This window comes from Setaria viridis, chromosome 5 (genome assembly GCF_005286985.2).
Source record: "Setaria viridis chromosome 5, Setaria_viridis_v4.0, whole genome shotgun sequence".
Classification (NCBI taxonomy): domain Eukaryota; kingdom Viridiplantae; phylum Streptophyta; class Magnoliopsida; order Poales; family Poaceae; genus Setaria; species Setaria viridis.
Genome location: NC_048267.2, coordinates 35673863 through 35692094, shown reverse-complemented (window position 1 = coordinate 35692094; position 18232 = coordinate 35673863). Strand labels below are relative to the sequence as shown.

The following is an 18232-nucleotide window of genomic DNA, read 5'->3' as shown; positions in this document are numbered from 1 at the left end:
TGAACCAATAAGGCCTTGTTTAGTTGCGCAACTTTGAAGATGCAAAATTACTGTGCCAGCACTGTAGCACACTGTAGCGTTTCGTTTGTATTTGTAAATTATTGTCCAAATATTGACTAATTAGGCTCAAAAGATTCGTCTCGCAAAGTACAACAAAACTGTGCAATTAGTTTTTAATTTCGTCTACATTTAGTACTCCATGCATGTACCGCAATTTTGATGTGATGGAGAATCTTCTTTTTGCATAGTGTCAAAGTTGGGAGTTAGGAGTAATTAAACATGGCCTAATTTTGGAGAGCGTCACTCGTGTGTCCTGCACCCTGTATATCTGAACTGGGTCGCTGGTTGGCTGAACAGGTATTACAGAATATTCTGCAGTTAGACCCCGTTTGGTTCTTTAGGAGCTCCTAAAAATTAAATCATATCGAATATTTTGATAGTAATCAGAAGTATTAAATATAATTAATTACAAAATCAATTGTACAGATGGAGGCTAATTTACGAAACGAATTTCCGATGTGACACGTTTAAAGTTTAGTACTGCTATCAAACACGCCTAGCTCGCCGATCTGTCCTTGTTTCTGTTTCATTTTTTCGTTATCGCTGTCTGTTGCAGCTTGCCGATCTGTATTTTACGTAGCACGTGACCGCACGCCTGGCTTAAAAAAGAGCATCGTTTTCCACCGCGAAAGAAGTGTCACATCAATGTTTAGATACTAATTAGAAGTATTAAATGTAGGCTATTTACAAAACACATTACATAAGTGGAGGCTAAACAGCGAGACGAACCTATTAAGCCTAATTAATCCATCATTAGCAAATATTTACTGTAGCAACACATTGTCAAATCATGGACTAATTAGGCTTAATAAATTCGTCTCGTCGTTTAGCCTCCACTTATGTAATGGATTTTGTAAATAATCTACGTTTAATACTCCTAATTAGTATCTAAACATTCGATGTGATATATGCTTAAAAACTAACCAAACCAGGCCGAAGACATCAAACAAACCGGGGTCCTGTACTTCCATGCTCAACACGATTTTCCAGGTCACGTGTGGACGCATGGACGGCATGATGAACCGCAGGACGTCAGCATCGCGCTGGTCATCCGTTGCCGGCCGGCCGGCCGCCGAAGCCTTGCGTTACATCAGGCCATCAGGGCTCAGGATGTCAATGTTTTTACTCGCACCGTACAGTTTTTGCGTGTACTGATATGGGTAACTGCTCTGCATCTGCATGAGACCTGGAACTCCAGATTGTTTATTCCACGGACCACGAGTGTCGAATGTCCCTTTCGGTGTCACATCCAAAAGTTTCGGGTACTCATCCCTTTCGGAATCCTAATCTAACACGCTCAAACACAGAGACAGATGATCACATAGTGTCGACACGACACTATTAAAAGATGGGCCCGGAGTTTGGACGAGAGCTGCATAGTGCACACCCAAGATTGATTCCAAACATTTGGTTAAATCTTCTGATTCGTATAGAAGATTTTTTCTATGAAAACAAAACCATGTGGGCACGTACGCCCAACCGCTATCGTACGGAACGGAATGACGTGATAAAGAGAAGAGAGGCACATTTCGCCATGAAGAGAAAGGGGGATCGACTATTCGACTCTGTGTCTGTTTCGGGCATTATTTTTAGCATCCGTCACATCAAATATTTAGATACTAATTATGAGTATTAAATGTAGACTATTTACAAAATCCATTACACAGATGGAGGCTAAACGGCGAGATGAATCTATTAAGCCTAATTAGTCCATAATTTGACAATGTGCTTCTACGGTAACCATTTATTAATGATGGATTAATTAGGCTTAATAGATTCGTCTCGCCGTTTAGCCTCCTGTACAATTAGTTTTATAATTAACTTATATTTAATTCTTCTAATTAGCCTCCGAATATTCGATGTGACACGAACTAAACTTTAGCTCAAGAAACAAACATACTCTGACTAATTTTGATGGCCATCGGCGTGTCCAATGCAACCGCTATCATATTACATGCTTTTTTTTCCCTAAGAAAAACGACAGCATATAGATGGCGATGACGGCCTTGGTCAGCGTGTATGTTGATATTTCAAGAAGATGCTTTACATACAATCAATTACGTATAACTGTATTACATCTATGTGCTTAACAATCTGATTTATTTATAACGAGTGATCATCCAAGCAGCGATACCAATCATTCAATCTGGAGTTGCAAATTATGGAAAATAGATTTTTTACTAGTTTTCTGCTAAGTCAATTTTTTTTAAAAAAATTTGGTTATCAGTATCTATAAGGATAAATCATCTTAGTCCTAGCTTAGATGAAAAGAGGCCTATATTATTAGAAAGCAGTGGTCAAAACAAATCTAGTAATGTCAATTTTGGGTTACCAGCCTAGGAGTATATAAAATTCAGATACAAAGGATTATTAAAAATATTTGACTCATATTAAACCTTGATGAACTTATATTTCTAACTTGAGCAACTAAGAAAATTTTGGACAAACCTTTCTCCCGAAATTTGGAGCACAAAACTTTTCTGATATGCCTGAGAAGGAACTTAGCAGGGAGGAAACGAGACAAGGCCATTGTTGAATCCGTCCGTGCCCACTGTGACACAAGCTGTCTGAAGCATGAGCGCTAACTTTGTGCTTCGCCGTTACTCAACAAAAAAAAAACCTTTGTGCTTCGCCGTCGGAGAAAGAAATTAGAAGTCTATGTAGTTGTTTGCCGGAAGAGAACAAAATAGTGCTGCCCCGCGAGAGCTCGCTCAACTGGCAACAAAACCACACTACCAAACTAGCCGCTGGCATTAGCAAAGTTCCCGTTGCATTGAGCTATTGGTTGCTCAAGATAGTAACGATCATGTTGAGTGATCGATGAGGTTCTCTCTTTTCTCTTGAAGTTCGTGCATGCTAGGGCCTCCAACTCCTGAGCACTAGCACGAAAAGAATCACTCTGCCAACATCGCCTCTTGTGACAACGCCGAGGCCCGCCTCGCCGGAGAGAGCGCTCCATCCACACATTGATCTTGAATTCTTGATCCATCCAACCCCAGTGTGGCGTGGCCTTATCAGGAGCTACAAGACCGCCTCCCATCAAACGGTCCATGTCCGTCGTGGCGTCGTCCGAGGATGGGGAGAGGGACCCGCACCCGCCGCTTAAACCCCCGCTCTGCCTTTTGCTCTCCCCGCCAAGCCGCCACCAGAGGCCGTGCACCCGCACTCCCTCGACCTCCCGCGCCGCGCCATGCTGTCCCGCCTCGACGCAGCGTCGCTCCTAGCCCCCTCGCCGCCGCGGGGCAAGCCCCACCATCACGGCCGCTTCCTCTACCTCCTGTCCTCCACGCTCGCCGTCCTCGGCGCCTCCCTCGCGCTGCTCCTCTTCCTCGCGCTCCGCCGCGCCCCCGCGCACAACCCGTCCCCCAACTACGGCGCGCTCTTCCTCTCCCTCGGCTCCAACGACACCGCCGCCGCGCACCTCCGCTCGCTCACCCTCCACCCGCACGTCGCGGGGACCAGGGCCAACTCCCGCACCGCCCGCTACGTGCGCGACGCGCTCCCCTTCCCCGCCCACATCGCGCCCTACTCCGTCCTCCTCTCCTACCCCGTCCACCGCTCCCTCTCCCTCTCAGCGCCGGGGCGCGGCGCCGGCGCCTCCACCTCCTTCGCCCTGAAGCAGGAGACCTACCGTGGCGACCCCTACGCGGCCGCGTCGGCGGAGGCCATCCCGACGTTCTACGCGTACGCGGCGTCCGGGTCCGTCTCCGCGGAGGCCGTGTACGCCAACTACGGCCGCGAGGAGGACTTCGCCTACCTCGCCTCCCGCGGCGTAGACGTCGCGGGCAAGGTGGCGCTCGCGCGGTACGGGAGGATCCACTGCGAGGGCGTCGTGCACAACGCGCGCGCCGCGGGCGCCGCGGCCGCGGTGGTGTACACGGACCCGCTGCACTACGGCGGCGCCCCCGGGGAGGCGGCGTTCCCGGAGTCCCGGTGGCTGCCGCCCAGCGGCGTGCAGGTGGGCAGCCTGTTCCTCGGCGCCGGCGACCCGACGACGCCGATGTGGCCGTCGTCCGACGGCTGCGAGCGCCTCAGCGTGGAGGAGGCCATGGGCACCGACGACATGCCGCTCATCCCGGCGCTGCCGGTGTCGGCGCGTGACGCGATGGAGATACACTCCGGGATGGGCGGGGCCGTGGCGCCGGCGGGGTGGCAGGGCCGGGAGGACGGCCCCGTGTACCGCCTCGGCCCCGGGCCGGCGGTTCTGAACCTGACGTATCTTGTATGGACATTTCGAGGCGGCGTTGTCTCGCTTTACGGCTGGTTGCCTTTCGGTGACGCTTTTGTTGTGAAACTTTGCAGGGGAATGATACAATGGCAACGATCGAGAATGTCTTTGCCATCATCGAAGGCGCTGAAGAGCCGGATAGGTAACAAATTCTTCATGGAATGTGATGCTGCATCATTCTGTTTCTTTAGTGATCCTTCTTTGTCATGATGCTTCTGCCATACTCCTTGTGAAATTTGACATCGCATTGCACATAACTTTCTGCCTTGTGCATTTCAATGCACTACTTTTGGACCATCCATTGACCTTCTAGATGATAAAGATGATGAGAGGAGAGCTATATATTTTATTTTCACCTAAGGAGGTGTTTGGATATCCTGACTAACTGACTTAGGGGGTGTTTGGTGTTCCTGACTAACCCCCTTAGGGGGTGTTTGGATAAGTCCTTGCGAGGTAGAGCAAGACAAACGGATCTATCATTCCGCAAGAAGTTTCCTTTTCAGGGTAATAAGAGGATATCCTGGCTAAACTTTAGTCCCTGTCACATTGGATGTTTGCACACTAATTAGGAGTATTAAATATAGTTTAATGATAAAACTAATTGCATAAATGAGGGCTAATTCACGAGATGTGCTAATTAATTAATGATTAAGCCTAATTAGTCCATGCGATACTACAGTAAACATGTGCTAATTATGGATTAATTAGGCTTAATAGATTCGTCTCGCGAATTAGTCCTCGTTTATGCAATTAGTTTTATCATTGGCCTATATTTAATACTTCTAATTAGTAGCCAAACATCCGATGTGACGGGACTGGACTTTAGTCACTAGCATCCAAACACTTAGTCTAGGACTTAGTGCGGTAGTGGTAGCTCTGTAGAGGACGCCCATGTTCAATGATAGAGAGTCAGATAAGAAATTTTTTAGTTAAAAAAAGTATGATATCATGACAAGTTGCGCACAGTACCAATGGATTTGATTCTTGTGCTTTTATTGCATAACGATGTGCTTGGTAATTTTCTGAACCTATAATATCCTATCGAGCTCAACTTTGAAGATCGGAAGGATCTGCAACCATATCATTCTTAGGAAAAGTTGGAAAAGACAAATGTCTAGTTTATTAACCATTCCAACTTCATAGAAGTTTGAAGTGGCTTGGACTTGGAGTGCTTACTTTTGGTTTTGGGTCTTGGGTGCAATGTACTAGCTATGGAAATGTTTCCTTCAGGCGGGGAAATAGCTTACAACCACTAACTAAAAAAAAGCCAAGCACAATTTTCTCGTCGTTTTGTTTACTGGAAGCCCTCTTCTTGAAAGCAAACAATTAGACTCAGCTATGGATCCTCACAGTTTAAGTGGAGATTAGAGACGTGTCAATCTGCATATTGGCGTAGTCACAAGTTAAACCACACAGAATCGTATGTCCTTTTCTGCTAAGCATGCTACTGAAGAAAGTACTGCATTTTGTGGTACAGGTATGTCATTCTGGGTAACCATCGTGATGCTTGGACGTTCGGAGCATCTGACCCCAACAGCGGAACTGCAGCAATGATTGAGGTAGTTTTCGCTTACAGGATGTCCTCGCTGTAGTTGAGTAGGCTCTGTATTTGTTGACCTGCTGGGTCAGAATACTGATTGGCTTAGAATGGGTACCAACCATGTCCTCTGTAAGCTCAAGTGGGCAAGTGGCTGAAAGTCCCATTTCATGTTTTCTGTGCCTGACCTATTGTACAAGAAGCAAGATCTGCTGCTTGTCTGGTTCTTGACATGTTATTCCACCTTCTGTCCCTCTAGTTAGCTCAAAGGTTCTCGATGCTGCAAAAGCAAGGATGGAGACCTCGAAGAACCATTATCTTCTGTAGTTGGGATGCAGAAGAGTACGGATTGGTCTGTTTCTTTGTTTGAGCCGCTCTTGTCCATTTTATATATTTACAATAAAACGGCAATATTGATAAAAAAAATTGCATTTACTCAGACAGGGTCGACTGAATGGGTTGAAGAAAACCGGGAGATGCTATCTTCAAGAGCTGTTGCTTATCTAAATATCGACGTTTCAGTCGTTGGTCCAGGATTCCTGCCGTCTACAACTCCCCAACTTGACGAGTTGCTTCAGGAAATAACTAAAGTGGTGTGTGCATCATACAGGCAACTAGAGATAGTAAAATACCCCGGAGAAATAAAGGAAAAATATGATAGTCATATTGAACTTTGTTTTATTTTGATCACCATTTTTTAATTAACAGTAGTCTTTTCTTGTGAGGTAATCTGATGTTTATAGGATTTTCCTTATTACAATGTCCAAAAGGTAAAACTGTTTTTTTATCAATTTGTGAAGGTTCAAGATCCTGACAATTCATCTCAGACTGTATATGATTCATGGATCAAATCGAATGGTTCTCCCCGGGTGAGTTGCAATAACTTGCTTATGCAATAGTCTACAGTATACATTCTTCTGAGGACCTGGTTAGTGTGTTATCACCAAGTATTACTGTCTGGTTACTAGTTCCTTGAACACAAAATAGACCTTTGAGTTTTTTAAGCACTGCAAGTGTTATAACTTTCTGGCTTTTTGGCAAGTTATTTAACATCACTTACTCTTCGCACTGCTGGTCGCTTGCATTAAGGTTCTAAGACTAGGCGATGGAGGATCAGACTACTTAGCCTTTGTCCAACATGCTGGTATTCCTTCAATGAATATAGTTTTCGGAGAAGGTAAGGCCCCTGCTCTTCATGAATTCGTTTATTCTGGCGATTTTCGTCTTTTCATGTATCTTTCTGGGTGTTTTGGCGTTTGCAGGACCAGGATATCCGGTTTACCACTCCTTATATGATGACTACGTGTGGATGGCAAAATTCGGAGATCCTGGGTTCCGTAGGCATGTTGCAGGTCTGCTCCGTTGTATTGCCCCTGCTTTTGTGCTCCGTTGTATTGCTCCGTTATATTAGTTGAGGCACTATCTGCGCCACCATGTGGTAACCAAGATGTTTGCAGCTGCTAGCATATGGGGAATGATGGCTCTGAGGCTGGCCGATGATGAGATCATACCCTTCAATTACATGTCCTACGCAATCGAGCTTGAGGTAAGACGGGCCCTGTGTCCACTAAATGCAACTGTATCTGTAGGCCAGTAGAGCCACTCAGAGTATCAGACACTGGGAAGACATGACAGAACTAAATTTTGTTTCTGATGGCAGGCATACACAAAGGTATTGGAGAATAAAGTTAAGGGAACAGATGTTACTTGTTCCCCACTGTACAACTCAATCAGAGCTCTCAAAACAGCAGCTACCACAGTGAACAATGAACAAAAGGTACCCACTTAAGAATTGCTGCTCAGATTATGCAAAACTTAAAATCTACCGTACTTGTTTTTGTGCACTGTGGCCACATTCAGGAACTTCAAAAACAACTGTTGAGCAATCAGCTGAACAAGGATTCACTGAAAATCCGACAGCTCAATGACCGGCTCATGCAGGCCGAGCGAGCATTCACTAGCAGGGAGGGCATCTTCAAACAAGAATGGTATAAGCATCTGGTGAGCAGATACTCATGCACAAATCACTCGCTTTCCTCTCTGGAAGGCCTATACTAACTGCGAGTGTTACCACTCAGGTGTATGGACCTTCAGACCAGAATGACTGGGATACTGCAGTTTATCCCGGTATAGCCAACGCCATAGGCAGCGCTCGGAGCAGCAACACTTCAGAGTCCTGGAAGTCTGTACAACATGAGATTTACAGGGTGGCCAGGGCCGTGACACAGGCATCTGCTGTACTGAGCGGCCGTCTAACATGACAGAACTTTAATCATCTCTTAAAAAAGTTATTGCTTCAACAGTTACAGTATACAGGCCCAGGATAATCTCGTGCCGACGACTACTGATCGTTCGGCTAGTTTGTTCCGGACGGATACGAAAAGGATATATTTTTGTAATCGACTGCAGCAGATTTATAAGGAATTAAGTGGTATGTTTATATTCTTTTGTTCACAACCTAAGCAATTGTTCGAGATGTTCAATGTCTTGTTCGTAATGTACAATTATCTATTCATAATGTTCAATATTTGTTTACAATATATTATCATTTGTGTATTTGTGTGTCGTGTTTAATCTTTTTGAATTCGAACGATCCTCCTTCCGGTCTTAAATGTCTTAAATATATGACGGATAAACTAATTAATTTAAAAATGAACGAGTTAGCTTGTCTAATTAGTTCAAAAGGAATTAGTTAGTTGTCCTAAACATGAGAACGTACGTAGTATTTGTTAGCAGTAATAAAACTAATTACCTTTTTATATTTATATTTTTTTACGGAATATTTATTTTGAAGCTAGAACAGTTTTCTCCTAAACCTAGAATAATTTATAAAAATTCCAACTTGGTAAAAATATTTTTAAAAATAGTATCCAAACATAAAGATCTTGTTGTAGCTTGAATGCTTGATACGATTTGTAACTTAATTTGGATGCTTGATTTGATATTATGGCCTTTTTTTAGTTTCAAATTTTCTTCGCATGTGGGGTGGGGTGGGATGATGTCACTGGTTTGCTTTTTGTTGCATGTGCGCACTTGATCAATTGCTACATGCATTATGGGCCGCAAAAGAAAACAAAACAGCCATAAGTGGTCTAATATGATAACCAGACTCAGCGTGGGGTTTCTCAGGCGATAAAACAAGATTTATTGTTGAAGCAATACCTAATCACAATCCATAAGGGGTCAATGCCCTCCTCCCCTGTTGAAGAGCATCGATCGTCCGGCTAATTTGGTTCCAGATAGATATGAAAAGGATATGCGACGTATTTACAACAAATTAAATGATTCTTGAACCTTATTGATATTCACATGTAAGTAGGATGTTTCGTGCCGGTGATGCACTCTTGAGCGTTTGCACGTATATTTCGGGGTTTACTATGAGCAAAGGAAGAACCATGTTAAACCCCACATTGTATTTTGAATTATAGCTAATCTATTAAGGATTTGAGAAATAACACGTATACAATTGGAGATGTACTAAATGCATGATTGGTCATCCACGAAGCTAGAAAAATTAACATGAGAGGTGTTTCAAAATCAAAATTTAGATTATTGCATGGGGGGCTAGCTTTTGCCCCCCTCCCTCCACTGGCGGGGAAAAGTTGTACGTTCTTGCTCCAAATCCAACCCCATGTAACTAATCCTGATGGATATGACATGATCATTTCGCTAATCCCAAGCATCCCTATGATTTCTCAATCCTACCATATATATGGTTGCTGAATGAGAAAGTAAAGGAATATTGAGATTGTTGAGATAGCACAGCACGTGGCACCATCGAGGTGGAACTTCATTGGGGTTAGGTCTGTAGGACAGTGGGAAGGATGCATGTAGTTCTTTTTCCAGTGGCGTCGCCCCTGTACACGGTGCACCAAGCCAGCCTAGATGAGAGTGGTGACCCTAGACGACCATTACTTGGTTGTGCTGTTTGCAAGCAAGGACTGAGACTTTTTGGTTGGTTGGTCCCCCGAGCCTGCTGGGCTAAGCCCGGACCATAGCTCAATGGTTTTTTTTTTTGGCTGTAGTGATGATTTTGGCTGCGTGAAAAAATTAGGCAGGCTCGGTCCAGCCTTATAACATCCCGAAAATTCCGGTCTAATGCTTTTTTGGGTATGTATGGCCGTATGGGCTCAATTTTTCAGCCCAAAATGTTTTGAGTTTTTCCTCGGTTTCAATTTCTGAACCGGTCTGATTTTGGTGATTATATACAGTAAAGTCAACTTATAATTTGACGTGTACCTCTTTGTACGTTTTCCTTTGCATCTTTTCGAAGTAGGCCAAAAGCTGCTATTATGTCTGATACTTTTAGTGAGCAGAAAATTTGGAAGAAATTATGGTTCATCAAAGCCTCGAATAAAATGAAAATATTTTTTGTGATGCCTTGTTCATGATTGCTTGACCGTGGGACATCAGCTACAAAGACGTCATATTCCAGATAATCCTACATGTTGTTTCTGTGGCCGAGATGAAGAGATTGAGCATTGTTTTTTAATGTACCCTTTTGCTACATCTACGAAATGCTAAACCATAGTTATATTGACTTGTTCAGTCATTGCACCAAGATACTGTGTGTAGAAGTAGTTCCCACATGTTGGTACACCCGGGATGCTCATAATGAAATTACTAACGCTGAAACTAGTGTGTCCTTAGGTGATAGTCAAGAAGATTCAAGCTTATGTGAATATGATTATGTTGAATTGTACGAAGCCAATTCAGCCTTTAAGGTGTGGAGTTCCGAAGGAAATTAAGAAATTGACTCCATCGCGAGTTGGTTTGGTTTCCCTGAATGCTGATGCAACAATTTTCCCTTCTTCATCAAGTTCGACTATTGGTGTGGTGGTGCGGAACCATTTGGATAGATGTGTGATGAGATGATGTCAGTTTTTCCATGGCATTACTATATCATAAGTTGTAGAAGCACTAGCTCTCCGATGTGCTGTGACTCTGGCTTGCACAAAGTGATTTTCCAATCCGATTACTTTTCCTTTTTGATGGCAATCCGATTACTTTTCTCTGGTCAAAAGGTGAACGCTCTTGATAAAGATCGATCTTCCACGAGTTCTCGTTGCTGATATCAAACGAGCTCTTGTATCGAGTGTTGAGTGTTTTGTCTTGAATGAGGAAATGCATGAGCGGGTCACATGATACCCGTAGCATGCCCATGATTACGTGCTACATTGCCGCCTATGGCCTGGAAACTGCCACGGCTACATACTTTCTTCGACGGTTCAACTGGCCGACTACAGACACGTGTGATTGTGCGAGTGCCCTTCCCGGAACGCTGCGCACACGAGGTTTAGGCCCCGTTTGGATACACAATGCTAAACTTTAGCACAGTGCTAAGGGCCTGTTTGGATACCACCTCATAAACTTTAGGAGTTCACTTTTAGGTCATTTTTAGGAGTTGTGCATCCAAACTGGTGTCATAAAAGTGTATTCATAAACTTTAGGGGTGCTGTTTTCATTAGGAGGAGAAACCATCATAAACTTCCATTTCTCTCATAAAAGTGGTCCCCAACCCAACCTTTACCCCTCCTACCCCTCCCCTTCTCTCTCCACCTTTACCCCTATCCTCCCCCGCGCACTGCCCATCTGCTTCTCCTCCTCCTCCCGCACAACACATCTGCGCCGCCTCCTCCTCCCTCCGCCGCCTCCTCCTTCCTCCGCCGCCGCCTCTTCCTCCCTCCGCCGCTGCCTCCTCCTCCCTCCGCCGTCCCCGTACTTCTTCCGCCGCCGCCATCCCCTTCCGGGACCGGATCTACGGTGCCGCCCTATCCTCCCTCCGCCGCCTCCTCCTTCCTCCGCCGCCGCCTCTTCCTCCCTCCGCCGCTGCCTCCTCATCCCTCCGCCGTCCCCGTACTTCTTCCGCCGCCGCCGTCCCCTTCCGGGGCTGGATCTACGCTGCCGCCCTCTCCTCCCTTGGCCGCCGCCTCCTACACTCGCCGCCTCTTCCACCTTTTCCCGCCGCCATCTCAGCCGGCCGTCGCCTCCTCCAGTCGCCGCCGCCTCCTTCCCTCGCCGCCTCCTTCCCATTTGGCCGGCGCGTCCTCCCCATTTGGCCGCCGTGTCATCTCCATTGAGCCCACCTCCTCCAGATTTCGCCGCTGCCTCCTTCCCTCGGCGCGTCGTCCCCATTTGCCCGACGCCTCCTCCCCAGTTCCCCGCCTCGTCCTCCCCATTTCCTAATGGCGGGCAACGGCGATGACGGATTGGAGGAATTGTTCCCCCAGCCCGATCCACAAATTCCCCCCTGCCAAATCGATTTTTTCTCTCAGTCCGAGTCTTCCAGTGCCCCCCGTCACGGCTTGGAGAACTTGGACCTCAACTCCCAGGCTGAGGAGTACGCAGATCTGAGCATATACTCAGAGTACCTTAGGGGAGATGAGGTTCCCCGGGGCTGCGTTAGCTGTACTCTTGGCTTACCCCTGCCTCGACGTGGTGCTGGGGGCAGCAAAGGGGCCGGCAGGAGCAGAGCGGCCGGCGGGAGCAGAGGGGCCGGCGGCAGCAAAGGTGCCGGCGACACATTAGGACCTGGCAGAAGCCAGGCGGCCGGCTGCAGTCAAGGTGCAGGCGGCAGCAGGATGCCGAGCGGCAGCAGGGGGCCTGGTAGCAGAGGTGGAGTAGGCCGTGCAAGATCTTTGTTTCGCGGTGGTGGTTCTGGAAGTGCAAGTCGTGGAAGAGGCCGTCGAGGTGGTGGTCGTGGTGGACGAAGTTCAGTCCCTGCAGAAGATGCTTTTGATGCATATGAACAAAATGTTGTTGATGATGCAGCTGTTGAAGTTGTGTTCCCTGCCTCAAAGGTAAAATCTGTGACTTTATAGTATGAATTTGTGGTCCATTTAGAATTAGTTGTTCTGAAAGTAGGAATGAAATTAGCTGTGGAACTTGATAGTATGAATTAGGTGTGCAAGTTGTTCTGAAATTTTCAGGAATGGATTGAATTGTGACTAGATGCCTGACAGAGGTTTATGCATTAGTGGCTAGATGAATTAGTGGCTACATGAATTAGTGCCTTTATGAATATGTGACTTATTCACATTGTGACATGCTGAAAGTGTTAGATGTTCCTGAAAATGTTGCTTGTTGAATTAGTGCCTTCTGTATTACGTCTAGATAAATTCATGTACTTTGTGTGTTCCTGAAAATGTTGGTTGTTGAATTCACTGTTCTTTATCCAATAGATTAAAAATGACAAAGCACAGTGGACAGAAAGGAACACTGGAATATTCTGTGATTTGTCAGTTGAGCAAATTAGAGAAGGAAACTGTCCCAAAGGCAACATGACCACTAGAGGGTTGAAGATAATTCAGGACAAGTACTACATGGCTACTGGTTTGAGGCATGATTTTGGGCAGTTTAGGAACAGAAGAGATCAGTTGAAAAGGTTGTATACCTTTTGGAGAGCCCTACAGAGCCAGTCAGGTCTAGGTAGACATGATGATGGGACAGTGCATGCTCCAAATTGGTGGTGGGAACAAAACACAGAGGTGAGACATAATTTTTGAACTAACCCTTTAATTTCCAGGAAATGTAGTGCTTCTCATTAGAATGACCTGTCACTTGCAGAAACGGCCAGAATTGAGGAAGTTGCAACATGGTGCTCCAGAGTACTTAGATTAGTTGGAAGAAATGTTCCATGAAACTGCAGTAGATGGAACCACAGCATACATTCCAGAAGTGGAGGAGGAGGAGGAACAAGAAGAAGATGGTGAGGATGATGACGGTGGAGACCCTTCAGTTGGTGGAGAGGAGTGTGATGCTGAACCTGCCGCTTGCTATGACAGCCCTATCAGCTCAAACACCAAAAAGAGGTCCAGTGCAAGCACCAAATCAACAGGTACTAGCCCTCCAAAAAAAAGTAGAAGCCCAATGATCACTGCTGTGACAAATTACTTCAACAAGCAAGCAGAGAAGGATGATGTGACCCATAGTATTTTCAGGAATGTTAGTGCTTCAATTGCCAAATTCACTGAAGATAAGAGGCAGAAGATGAACTCCAATCCAGTGGCAGATGAAGTTAAGAGATGCCAACAATTAGCACTAGAGTGTGGTGCAAGAAAGGATAGTGCAGAGATGTTTGCTTGTTGGGACATATGCAAGGATAAATTCAACAGAGAATACTGGATCAACCTTGATGATGCAGAGGCTAGGATGGCTTTCTTGAAAAGATGGTGCAAGAAAATGAACTTAGATTAGAATGTAGTAGTAGACATTTGTGGTTGTTTGAACCTTGAACTGTTGGTTAAAGTACTATTGTTATTTCGGCTGCTAGAACTTGAATAAGTTCCTGTTTGAAGTTGTGACATGTTTAAATTTGATCTTTGTTTCTATATGTGGTTGTTCTATATGTGGTTGTTCTATATGTGGTTGTTTGTATATGTGGCTGTTACAATGTGTGGCTGATTGAGAATGTGGCTGTTTGAGTACTGGAATTTCTGACCACTGTTATTTGAATTTGTGAACATGGCTCGGCTACAGTAGAATTGTGACCTTGATGATGCAGAGACTAATGTATGACTGTTTTTTTAATGGTGAATTAGGATGATGGTGAAGGAGATTCTGACGATGAATTCATTAACATGGCATGCAAGTTCATGGAGCTGGAAATCATACGTCGAAAGAGGAATCGAGAGATTATGGAGTCCTCAGTTATGCTTGGTATGTACTATGACACTTACTACCACAAAGGGCCACCTAGAGTACCTACTGTACCGGGCATAAAATGGGTGCAAGAGACACTATCAAATCCAACCTCATGCTACAACATGTTTAGGATGTCTTGCACTTTATTTCACCAACTTCATGACCTGTTGGTAGAGTCTTATGGTTTGAGGGGAACTAGAAGAATGTCAACGATGGAGGCTTTAGCTATGTTCTTATGGATAAATGGTGCACCCCAGTCACTAAGACAAGTTGCGGATCGGTTTGTAAGGTCATTGGAAACAATAAGCCGCACATTTGATTTGGTTTTGTCATGTGTTATTAGGCTAGCTGTAGACATAGTTAGGCCAAAGGACCCCGGGTTTACAACAATTCACCAGAGGTTGAGAAACCCTAGGTATGCTCCATATTTCAACAATTGCATAGGAGCTATAGATGGGACTCATGTACCGGTTGTGGTGCCAAGTAATAAGGTGGTGCAGCATACGGGCAGGCATGGATACCCTACACAGAACGTGCTTGCCATTTGTGATTTCGACATGAGATTCACATTTGTTGTTAGTGGATGGCCTGGATCAGTTCATAATATGAGAGTATTCACTGATGCCGTAAATAAATATGGTGACAAGTTTCCACACCCTCCTCCAGGTAAATTTGTTGTCATTAATAATTTAAAAATAAATTATATACCCAAAATTGCTTACCATATTCTCTTTTGTATTTTTAGGGAAGTTTTATCTAGTGGACTCTGGATATCCGAACCGCCCGGGGTATCTTGCACCATACAAAGGTACGAAGTACCACCTTCCTGAGTTCCGGAGTGGCCCAAATCCGAGAGGTATGAAGGAAACTTTTAACTACGCGCATTCATCACTTAGAAATGTTATTGAGAGGTCATTCGGAGTTTTGAAGATGAAATGGAGGATTTTATTGGGAATACCAAGTTTTCCAATGGAAAAGCAAAGCAAAATAATAGTAGCATGTATGGCACTTCACAATTTCATTAGGGAGAACGATCATGCGGATAGGGCCTTTGGTATGTGTGATCGTGATGAAAATTTTGTTCCTTTCACCGAAGAATCAAGCATTGGTGGTCATGAGGGAAATACCGAAGAGGCAGACGGAGATCAAAATATGAACGAATTTCGTGATAGTATAGCTAATGGTTTGTTCAATAGATTGTAGAGGTTTTGTATTTTTGGGTTGTAATGACAATGACGATGGACTGTGCTTACTGTTTTTGACATTGCACTACGTTTTTTTAAACATAGGCGGCAGCAAAGGGCCGGCAAAAAAAAAGTGGCGAAAAAATAGAGCCGGCAGCAAAGCAACTCTGCGGCAGAGGCAGAAGGCAAGTTCCCTGGCGCCAGAAGAACTCCCTCGCGCCAAAAAAACAGACCTCCTGGCGCCAGAACTCCTCCCTCGCGCCACAAAAACAGAAACCTGGCGCCAGAACTCCTCCCTCGCGCCACAAAAACAGAAAGCTTGAGCTGGCAGTTGATCTTTAATTAGGGGTACAATGGTCAATTTCCCTTTAACATCATAAAAATTATGAGACCATCCAAACACCCCACTCCTAAATTTTAGGACTAGTAATTATGGCCTCCTAAACTTTATGAGTCTCCTAAAGTTTATGAGGTGGTAGCCAAACAGGCCCTAAAGTTTAGCACCCTCAAATGGAGTGCTAAAGTTTAGCACTTGGGGTTGTTTGGATACAGTGCTAAAGTTTAGCACATTAGATGAGAAATGACTACATTGCCCTCATTTATGACTGGCTTGGGGAAAAGTGGAGAGGAGAGAGAGGGGGGTAGCAGGGGAAAAAATAGGCTTGGGACCACTTTTAGCACCCGTTAGCACCTTTTAGCACCCCTTGGATGTGCTAAAGGAAATGAGGGTGCTAAACTTTAGCACACCCCTTTTAGCACCCCTGTTTGGGAGCCCAAGTGCTAAAAGGTGCTAAAAAGTGGGGTGCTAAAGTTTAGCACCCCTCTCCAAACACCCCCTTAGTCTCTTCTGAAATTGGTGCCGTAGTCACTTGTGCCGTGATGGCCACTGACAAGATCGGCTTTCAGCTGTCGTTTCTCCCATACCATATTGATACGTCTTGATCACCCGCATCAGTCAAGATACACGCAGGCCATGCTCGCAACCCATGCTATATAGATGCATGCCTTCCAAGCCTCTAGGCACTCGCAATGCATTTGTAGTCTCTGGTGCCATCTCCCTCGCTCGCCACGGAGCGATGGCCATCGGGAAGCAGAAGACCGTGGTCCTCTACCCCTCGCTGGGCGTGGGCCAGAGCTGGCCAAGGTGTTCCTGCGCCGCGGCGTGGCCGTCGTCATCGCCGCCGTCGACTCGCCCGACGCGACGGGCCGCCTCGCCGCCGCCATCCCGGGCATCACGTTCCGGCACCTCCCCGTCCCTCCCACCGTCAGGGAACGCTAGTCACACCCCATCATGCGCACCATCGACGTGCTCCGCGTCGCCAAACCCGCGCTCCGGGCCTTCCTGCGCGCGCTCCCGGCCGTCGACGTCCTCGTGGTCGACATGTTCTGCACCGACGCGCTCGACGTCGCCGCCGAGCTCGGCGTCCCCGACTACTTCTTCTTCACCTCCGCGCTCGGCGACCTCGCCGTCATGCTCCACCTCCCGTACAACTTCCCCGCGCGTCCGTTGAGGGACATGCCCGAGACCGCGCTGCACTTCCCCGGCGTGCCGCCGATCCGCGCGATGGACATGGCGACCACGATGCAGGACAGGGAGAGCGACATCGCCAGGGCACGGCTGCGCCAGTGCGCGCGCATGCCCGGAGCGAGAGGCTTCCTCGTGAACAGCTTCGACTGGCTGGAGGCACGGGCCCTGAAAACCCTCAGGTGTGGGCTTTGCACGCCAGGCCTCTCAACTCCCCCGGTCTACTGCATTGGGCCATTGGTCCTCCCTGGGAGCACAACGGGTGGTGGAGGCAGCGAGAGGCACGCGTGCCTCGCGTGGCTGGACACGCAGCCGAACCGGAGCCGCGGAGCGTGGTGTTCCTCAGCTTCGGCAGCATGGGCATCTTCTCGGCGGCGCAGCTGAGAGAGATTGCGTGCGGGCTAGAGAACTCTGGGCACAGATTCTTGTGGGTTGTGCGCAACCCGCCTGAGCACCCGTAGGAATCCCTCGAGCCGGACATGGAGGCGTTGCTTCATGAGGGTTTCTTGGACCGGACCAGGGAGAGGGGCTTGGTGGTGATGAACTGGGCGCCGCAGATGGAGGTTCTGCAGCATGACGCCGTCGGCGCATTCGTGACGCACTGCGGGTGGAACTCGGCACTGCAGGGGATCGTGTCCGGCGTCCCGACGATCTGCTGGCCTCTGTACTCGGAGCAGAGGATGAACAAGGTGCACATGGTCGAGGAGATGAAGGTCGGAGTGGCGGTCGAGGGCTACGAGGAGGAGCTGGTGAGGGCAGAGGAGCTGGGGACGAAGGTGAAGCTGGTGATGGAGTCCGAGGAAGGGAAGAAGCTCAGGGAGAGGCTCGTGACGGCCAAGGAGATGGCCGTCGACGCTCTCAAGGAAGGCGGATCGTCTGACGTGGCATTCGACGAGTTCCTGAAAGGCCTCTAGAAAGAAGGAAGAGCAACGCGGAGCTGAAAGCGTAAACAGAGCAATCGCTTGGCTGGATACGTTCTCCGGCTTCTTTGCCGAAATTGTCGATTTCGACTATAATATATCTGAAGCCATGCAATGTATCTTTCGAACTGAACA

General features: G+C 46.8%; 1 protein-coding gene and 1 pseudogene across 3 annotated transcripts; both read left to right on the top strand.

Moving 5' to 3' along the window:
- Positions 1-3190: 3190 nt before the first annotated feature.
- On the top strand, positions 3191-8365 carry LOC117854435 (probable glutamate carboxypeptidase LAMP1). 3 transcript variants are annotated; one of them, XM_034736621.2, is made up of 12 exons: positions 3191-4282; positions 4363-4430; positions 5766-5847; positions 6085-6177; positions 6266-6418; positions 6626-6694; positions 6915-7002; positions 7088-7177; positions 7283-7371; positions 7486-7602; positions 7767-7826; positions 7904-8365. In XM_034736621.2, exons 1-12 carry the CDS (start codon positions 3251-3253, stop codon positions 8084-8086), a joined length of 2124 nt encoding a protein of 707 aa, XP_034592512.1. In that variant the 5' UTR covers positions 3191-3250; the 3' UTR covers positions 8087-8365. The 3 variants fall into 3 exon arrangements, with proteins under 3 accessions (XP_034592512.1, XP_034592511.1, XP_034592510.1); XM_034736620.2 differs by having other exon boundaries at positions 7746-7826; XM_034736619.2 differs by having other exon boundaries at positions 3193-4282; positions 7686-7826.
- Positions 8366-16728: 8363 nt separating this feature from the next.
- Positions 16729-18118, top strand: LOC117859196 (anthocyanidin 5,3-O-glucosyltransferase-like; annotated as a pseudogene).
- Positions 18119-18232: the final 114 nt, after the last annotated feature.